The sequence below is a fragment of the Apium graveolens genome, unplaced genomic scaffold (assembly GCF_009905375.1).
Source record: "Apium graveolens cultivar Ventura unplaced genomic scaffold, ASM990537v1 ctg615, whole genome shotgun sequence".
In the NCBI taxonomy this organism is placed as follows: Eukaryota; Viridiplantae; Streptophyta; class Magnoliopsida; order Apiales; family Apiaceae; genus Apium; species Apium graveolens.
The window spans coordinates 1-9,475 of record NW_027419244.1 but is presented as its reverse complement, the minus strand read 5'-3'; the positions used below and the strand labels follow the sequence as shown (position 1 = coordinate 9,475).

At 34.7% G+C, this 9,475-nt stretch overlaps 1 protein-coding gene across 1 annotated transcript; it reads right to left on the bottom strand.

Annotated features, from left to right (window-relative positions):
* Positions 1-1,050: 1,050 nt before the first annotated feature.
* LOC141703056 (uncharacterized) lies at positions 1,051-1,686 on the bottom strand. Its single transcript, XM_074506670.1, has one exon. The coding sequence runs from the start codon at positions 1,684-1,686 to the stop codon at positions 1,051-1,053; it is 636 nt and encodes a 211-aa protein (XP_074362771.1).
* Positions 1,687-9,475: the final 7,789 nt, after the last annotated feature.

Here is a 9,475-nt window from a genome sequence, read left to right as displayed (position 1 = left end):
TAAGCCCACATCACACGACTATAATCATCAACCAATAAAAATACGTACCTATTTCCAGCTGTTGTTGAAGGCGTGATTGGCCCACACAAGTCATCATGCACCAATTCTAACTCCTTGCTTGCACTGTAATTGCTTTGTTGAGGAAATGATTTTCTGATTTGTTTCGACATTAAACACCCAGTACATACCCCCTTCAAATGTTGTAACTTTGGCAGCCCGTGCACCATCTGTCTCTTTCCCATCTCTTGCATTGCATTAGCATTTACATGACCGAGTCTTGAGTGCCATAGCCATTCTTGGCCTTGAATTCCTTCCGAGAGTAAACAACCTGCATCTCCAGTATTAATTATAATCTTATATAATCGATTCAAGGACCTTTTTACCTTCATGAACAGAATGTCTTGCGTGTCTCTAACCCACATAAAATCTCCATTCATTGATATCTTATATCCTTCCTCAGCCATTTGTCCTAAGCTGATGATGTTACTACAAAGTGCCGGTATGTAGTATACATCGTGAAGAATCCTCTCGTCCCCAGTCTTGCACTGTATTGCTATCGATCCCTTTCCTTTTATCTGAACCAACGAGCCATCACCAAATTTCACCTGCCCTTTTATCTCTTCATTCAATTCCTTAAATTTTGATTTTTGTCCGGTCATGTGATTGCTAGCTCCGTTATCTAAATACCAAAGGTTTGACACTACCTCACCAGCTCCTTTGTTAATTTTCGGACTCACCTTCTCCTCATTTATCAGCATCACATTCTTTTCTCCTTCGTCACATTCTGTCAGAAGAAGGGCTGGTTCATCGTCTGGCACTTGCACCATGTTAGCTTCTTCTCTTTGCTCCTTGTCGCGTTTTGGCTTTTTACAATCTGCAGCAAAATGGCCATACCCAAGGCAATTCCAACATCTAACCTTACTTTTATCACAATTTCCTCGGAATGTCTCCTTTCCCCTGAATCTCTGTGAGCTATCTTACCTCTATTGGACCGTTTAATCCAGTCCTCCCTTGTAAGCAGCAATTTACTCTCCTCCTTATCCTTCTTCTTCATTCTTCCTCCGTGAGTAGCAACTGATTAGTGCCCCCACTCGCATCAGGTTGTCCACGGAGCCTTTCCTCATGCGCCTTCAACGAACCTATTACTTCCTCAATGCTCATCTTCTCCAGATCGCCAAATTGCTCGATGGCGGAAGTAATTTGCAAGAATTTATGTGGCATTGCTCTCAATACCTTTTTAACAACATACGCCTCAGCCATTTCATCACCCAGGGTTCGTATGTTTATTACTAGTCCATTTAATTTTAGGCAAAAATCGTCGAGAGATTCACCTTCCTTCATAATCATTGCTTCAAACTCTGATCTTAGAGTTTGAATTCTAGCCGTTTTCACCCGTTCTGCTCCCTGACAAAGCACCTTCACTGCTTCCCAGGCCTTCTTCACGGTTTCTTTCTCCGCTATCGACAAAAGAATATCCTCAGGGATTCCCTGATAGATAACAGCCAATGCCATCTTGTCTTTCTTTTCTTCAACAACAGCTTTCGGGTCCTTTGGTGACACTGCCACCCATATTCCATGTGCATCCATACACGCCTTCATCTTTAAGGCCCACACCGTGTAGTTCCCCCTTGTCAACATGGGATAATTTAATCCAACCGTGCTCTCCTTATTTTTCTCGGTCTCCATTGTTCTTGGTCTGGGCATACACTTGGGCATCCACCAGATGTGTGTAGCTCTGATACCAAGATGTTGCAATATAAACAATTTTATGAATGAAAATTAAGAGAAACAGAGATATGCTGGAACTCACTATTTTATTTCAAAGAGAACATAACATGTAAATAGAAAGAGCGTACAAAAGATAAGCTGGAAAATAGGAACTAATGCAACAGCTTTCCTAATAACAATATGCCACTACGGATTATTCCACTACTTCTCATACAAACATGCTAATGCTGAATGACCAAGTCCCATGTATCAAACAGTGCTGCAAACCAGCAACACCAGCAACAAAATAAAACACCTTGGCAAATATAGTTTAGATTAATAATGCCAACAGAAAACACCTAAAACATAAATATGTAGTGTAAGAAAGCTATATATGAGAAGCAGACATAGAGTCAGAGAAGGTTAGTTCTAATTTAAATTAACAAAACTAAGCCAGAGTTAGAGTTTATATCAATTTAGATAGGAATTTTGACTTTTTAATGTAATAACTCGGGCCTCAGATTTTAATATGCTTAAAGGAGTTTTCTTATATTTGTGAAACTTAATATATTCAAATTAGATTTTCTTGACAATTCTTAAATGTATGCCATATACGGTGACAAATATGAAGTATCACTTGATTTTCTTGAAATCAGGAGGATCAAGGTAGTATATTATGTTTAAAATTCAGAAAACCCTTGATTAACTAATGAAAACTTTAGTTTGCCTACAGGACACAATTTGCAAGTGATAAAACCCGTCACGTCTACCTTTTCTTCTTTGCATGTCACAAAAACTAAACTGGACTGTTTGATTGATAATTTTTTACCTAAACAGACTTGCAGATTAACGCTGTGTTTGGTTCAACGGAGGGGAGGGAAGGGGAGGAATTTTAATAGAGGGAAGGGGAGGGGAGGGAAATGATATAATATTAATTCTATTTGATTGAAGGAAGGGAGGGGAGGGGAGGGGAGGGACTTAACTCATTTTTATGTTTGGTACAGGAGGGGAAGGGAGGGGTTTATAATTAAAATTACATATAAGTCATTTAGGATATATGTAAGTGTTAAAAAAGTGTAAGGTCATTTTTGTCAATAAAATTTCTCCCCTCCAAAAAACCCCAAATAGGGAGGAAACAAAATAAGATATAAGGGATTTTGGGCCCTTCATTCCCCTCCCCTCTAAAAATATGAACCAAACACATTTTTTATTGTAGGAACCCTCCCCTCCCCTCCCCTCTATTTTCTTCCAACCAAAAAGGCTAAATTTCAACAGGTAATATGGAGAGAGGGTTTATCAATTATTCTGGTTTGCAGTTTGACTTGATAAATAAGTACTACTTCCGCTTGTGAGTACATTTTGTCCTTTTTTTGTAATAACTTCGAAGTTACACACAATTAATTGTACTATTTAAACAGACATTAACTTGTATCAAGTAAAATTTCTTTACTTTAAGTAACTAAGTAATTTAAAGCAACATTTTTTAAGGTAACTAATAACCCCACGAGGCAAGATCATCTGAAAAATTCTAGATTCTTTCACAAGAAACTGTGGTTGCTGGTCTGAGAAAACTAAATGCAGCTTATGCAATCCATATTCACACATATTATACTAACAACTGACTCTATCATACTTAAATAAATCAAATCAAGATACGTAGAGTATTACCAGCAAGCTTGTTGCGAGGAAACTATGTTACTCAAACTTGGGAAAAAAGTAATGCTGGGAAGTTTTAAAAACTGGAGCTTCACAGTGTAGACACTGTGATATTGTGCTTCAGAGATTTAAAGATCAATTTATAGGCAACCTCAGAACTAAAATAATTTTCATGCAAAGAAACTGTAGACATTCACCTATAGTACCCACGACATGTGAGATTCCATACTACTTGCTTCAAATTCCCTCCGCAATTTACTATCTTAAAACTGGCAAGAGTTTGACAAACTACTACGATTCTATCTCTTCGATTTATATGGTGACAAGGTCAGAAAGGATGATTGTTAGGCTAACAAAAACATGTTCACCCTGCTCTTATTTTCAAATTATCTATGCAGGCTTATTAAAAAATACACAAGCAAAAAGGAAAGAAATTTACAAAATAATATTAAACTATCAATTTTAGAAAGCATAATTGATTTTCCAAACACAGAATGAGAATGATTCTACTTTAACCAAAAATCAGAATGCTTCATTTAATAAAATAAGACTAGAAAAAACTTGAACTGCATTCTTACAAGCTATTATATAGGTTTTACGAGTGTCCATTCGCCATGCCTATAAGGTTCACTCTTATTATTATCTTTGGACCTTATTAATGATTAATGACAACAAAATTCCTGATTAATTACAACAAAAAATGAAGCAAACTTATACTTTCTGCAGAATTGGCAAGGAAGTCCCCTGGAACTTCCAAACAACTTTTTCATTTTTATATATACTCAGGAACTGATTTGGTTTTTAAGTGTTAATTCGTTTATATGCTATTTCACATATGCATGCATGCTCTATCAGCACTATCAGGTTTTGTCAATTTATCGTACTTAAACACAGACCTAACACACAGGAAAACAATCACTGGAGAAAATCACATTGTTAAATTAATTGCCAGTGTTTGCACTTAAAAAATGGGTACCTACGGGACACCCAGCGTACCAGCTGACTTCTGTTCTGCACATAAAAAAATCACATTGTTAAATTACTTGACAGAGGTACTTAAATTACTGGAGAAAATTACTTTGAAATTATAAGAGATAACAATCAGCTAACCACAGATCTACACAAACACAATTTAGGCAAGCCTCAGAACTAAAATAATTTCATGCAAAGAAATTGTAGACATTCACCTATAGTACCCACGACATGTGAGATTCCATACTACTTGCTTCAAATTCTCTCCACAATTTACTATCTTAAACATGGCAAAGTTTGACAAAACTACCTAAGGATTCTATCTCTTCGATTGATCATGGTGACAAGGTCAAAAAGGATGATTTTAGGCTATCAAAAGTGTGCTCACCCCTGCTCTTATTTTCAATTTATCTATGCAGGCTTATTAAAAATACACAAGCAAAAAGGAAAGAACTTTACAAAATAATATTAAACTATCCATTTTAGAAAGAAAAATTGATTTGCCAAACACAGAATGAGATGATTCTACTTAACCAAAAATCAGAATGCTTAATTTAATAAAATAACACTAGAAAACTTGAACTGCATTCTTTACAAGCTATGTATATAGGTTTAAGGTTTAATGAGTGTGCATTTTCCCATGCCTATAAGGTTCACTCTTATTATTATCTTTGACCTTATTAATTGATTAATGACAACAAAATCCTGATTAATTACAACAAAAAAGGAAGCAAACTTATACTTTCTGCAGAATTGGCAAGGAAGTCCCCCTGGAACTTCCAAACAACCCTTTTCCGTTTTATATATACTCAAGAACTGATTTGGTTTTTAAGTGTTAATTCTTTATGTGCTATTTCACATATGCATGCATGCTCTATCAGCACTATCAGGTTTTGTCAATTTATCGTACTTAAACACATACATAACACACAGAAAACAATCACTGGAGAAAATCACATTGTTAAATTAATTTGCCATTGTTCTGCACAAAAAATGGGTACCTCGGGACACCCAGCTACCAGCTGACTTCTGTTCTGCAGATAAAAAATGACATTGTTAAATTACTTTGACAGAGGTACTTAAATCACTGGAGAAAATTACATTGAAATTATAAGAGATAACAATCAGCTAACCAAAGATCTACACAAACACAATTTAGGCAGCCTCAGAACTAAAATAATTTCATGCAAAGAAATTGTAGACATTCACCTATAGTACCCACGACATGTGAGATTCCATACTACTTGCTTCAAATTCCCTCCACAATTTACTATCTTAAACATGGCAAGAGTTTGACAAACTACTACGGATTCTATCTCTTCGATTTATATGGTGACAAGGTCAGAAAAGGATGATTTTAGGCTATCAAAAGCGTGCTCACCCTGCTCTTATTTTCAATTTATCTATGCAGGCTTATTAAAAATACACAAGCAAAAAGGAAAGAACTTTACAAAATAATATTAAACTATCCATTTTAGAAAGAATAATTGATTTGCCAAACATAGAATGAGATGATTCTACTTAACCAAAAATCAGAATGCTTAATTTAATAAAATAACACTAGAAAACTTGAACTGCATTCTTTACAAGCTATGTATATAGGTTTAAGGTTTAATGAGTGTGCATTTTCCCATGCCTATAAGGTTCACTCTTATTATTATCTTTGACCTTATTAATTGATTAATGACAACAAAATCCTGATTAATTACAACAAAAAAGGAAGCAAACTTATACTTTCTGCAGAATTGGCAAGGAAGTCCCCCTGGAACTTCCAAACAACCCTTTTCCGTTTTATATATACTCAAGAACTGATTTGGTTTTTAAGTGTTAATTCTTTATGTGCTATTCACATATGCATGCATGCTCTATCAGCACTATCAGGTTTTGTCAATTTATTGTACTTAAACACATACATAACACACAGAAAACAATCACTGGAGAAAATCACATTGTTAAATTAATTTGCCATTGTTCTGCACAAAAAAATGGGTACCTCGGGACACCCAGCTACCAGCTGACTTCTGTTCTGCAGATAAAAAATGACATTGTTAAATTACTTTGACAGAGGTACTTAAATCACTGGAGAAAATTACATTGAAATTATAAGAGATAACAATCAGCTAACCAAAGATCTACACAAACACAATTTAGGCAGCCTCAGAACTAAAATAATTTCATGCAAAGAAATTGTAGACATTCACCTATAGTACCCACGACATGTGAGATTCCATACTACTTGCTTCAAATTCCCTCCACAATTTACTATCTTAACCATGGCAAGAGTTTGACAAACTACTACGGATTCTATCTCTTCGATTTATATGGTGACAAGGTCAGAAAAGGATGATTTTAGGCTATCAAAAGCGTGCTCACCCTGCTCTTATTTTCAATTTATCTATGCAGGCTTATTAAAAATACACAAGCAAAAAGGAAAGAACTTTACAAAATAATATTAAACTATCCATTTTAGAAAGAATAATTGATTTGCCAAACATAGAATGAGATGATTCTACTTAACCAAAAATCAGAATGCTTAATTTAATAAAATAACACTAGAAAACTTGAACTGCATTCTTTACAAGCTATGTATATAGGTTTAAGGTTTAATGAGTGTGCATTTTCCCATGCCTATAAGGTTCACTCTTATTATTATCTTTGACCTTATTAATTGATTAATGACAACAAAATCCTGATTAATTACAACAAAAAAGGAAGCAAACTTATACTTTCTGCAGAATTGGCAAGGAAGTCCCCCTGGAACTTCCAAACAACCCTTTTCCGTTTTATATATACTCAAGAACTGATTTGGTTTTTAAGTGTTAATTCTTTATGTGCTATGTCACATATGCATGCATGCTCTATCAGCACTATCAGGTTTTGTCAATTTATTGTACTTAAACACATACATAACACACAGAAAACAATCACTGGAGAAAATCACATTGTTAAATTAATTTGCCATTGTTCTGCACAAAAAAATGGGTACCTCGGGACACCCAGCTACCAGCTGACTTCTGTTCTGCAGATAAAAAATGACATTGTTAAATTACTTTGACAGAGGTACTTAAATCACTGGAGAAAATTACATTGAAATTATAAGAGATAACAATCAGCTAACCAAAGATCTACACAAACACAATTTAGGCAGCCTCAGAACTAAAATAATTTCATGCAAAGAAATTGTAGACATTCACCTATAGTACCCACGACATGTGAGATTCCATACTACTTGCTTCAAATTCCCTCCACAATTTACTATCTTAACCATGGCAAGAGTTTGACAAACTACTACGGATTCTATCTCTTCGATTTATATGGTGACAAGGTCAGAAAAGGATGATTTTAGGCTATCAAAAGCGTGCTCACCCTGCTCTTATTTTCAATTTATCTATGCAGGCTTATTAAAAATACACAAGCAAAAAGGAAAGAACTTTACAAAATAATATTAAACTAACAATTTTAGAAAGAATAATTGATTTGCCAAACACAGAATCAGATGATTCTACTTAACCAAAAATCAGAATGCTTCATTTAATAAAATAAGACTAGAAAACTTGAACTGCATTCTTTACAAGCTATGTATAGGTTTAACGAGTGTGCATTTGCCCATGACTATAAGGTTCACTCTTATTATTATCTTTGACCTTATTAATTGATTAATGACAACAAAATCCTGATTAATTACAACAAAAAAGGAAGCAAACTTATACTTTCCGCAGAATTGACAAGGAAGTCCCCCTTCCAAACAACCTTTTTCCGTTTTATATATATCAGGAACTGATTTGGTTTTTTAGTGTTAATTTTCCAGTGTTCAGCACATGAAAAATGGGTACCTCGGGACACCCAGCTACCAGCTGACTTCTATTCTGCACGTAAAAAATCACATTGTTAAAATAATTTGACAGAGGTACTTAAATCACTGGAGAAAATTCCTTTGAAATTATAAGATAACAATCAGCTAACCACAGATCTACACAAACACAATTTAGGCAGCCTCAGAACTAGAATAATTTCATGCAAAGAAACTGTAGACATTCACCTATATTACCCACGACATGTGATATTCCATACTACTTGCTTCAAATTCCCTCGCAATTTACTGTCTTAAAACTGGCAAGAGTTTGACAAACTACTACGGATTCTATCTCTTCGATTTATATGGTGACAAGGTCAGAAAAGGATGATTTTAGGCTATCAAAAGCGTGCTCATCCTGCTCTTATTTTCAATTTATCTATGCAGGCTTATTAAAAATACACAAGCAAAAGGAAAGAACTTTACAAAATAATATTAAACTATCAATTTTTGAAAGAATAATTGATTTTCCAAACACAGAATGAGATGATTCTACTTAACAAAAAATCAGAATGCTTCATTTAATAAAATAAGACTAGAAAACTTGAATTGCATTCTTTACAAGCTATGTATATAGGTGTAACGAGTGTGCATTTGCCCATGCCTATAAGGTTCACTCTTATTATTATCTTTGACCTTAGTATCTTTTCACGCAATATAAAGAACTAATGTGCTGCATTGATTAATGACCTGAATCCCCCGTATAGTTTAGCACACATCCGCACACTGTAGTAGAATCTTTCTCTCAAATTATCTACAAAGTATCCAAAAATATGTTTAAATAAGAAAGCATGTCTAAGCATGACATTAAACATATACTAAGCAGGATAAATTATTAAAAAAAACTAACAATCAAATTTTGCGTACCAGATTGTGTATAAGATTTTACACATGGATAAACAGTGATCCCAATCGAAATTTTATAAAAAATACCTTAACTAACTGGGAGTTGGTAAAACTCATACTTGACGATCAATCCACAACCCTTCATCATGGTCATTTCGTGCATAATTTATATCTATATTGTCTTCCCTAAATGTAGTAGGTAGACCACTTGAGAAAGGGGGATTTTCATCAAATTGATTATACTCGTCCTCATCTTCAACATCATCAATTCCAAGTATGTGTCGCTTGCCTTGAAGAATAATGGACCACCTAGAATCATCGGGATCTCGAATATAGAAAACCTGTTTAACTTGTATACCGAGTATAAAGGGATCATCTTCATGCCCAAACCGATTAAAGTCTACCAAAGTGAAGCCCGACTCATCCCTTGAACACCCGCCT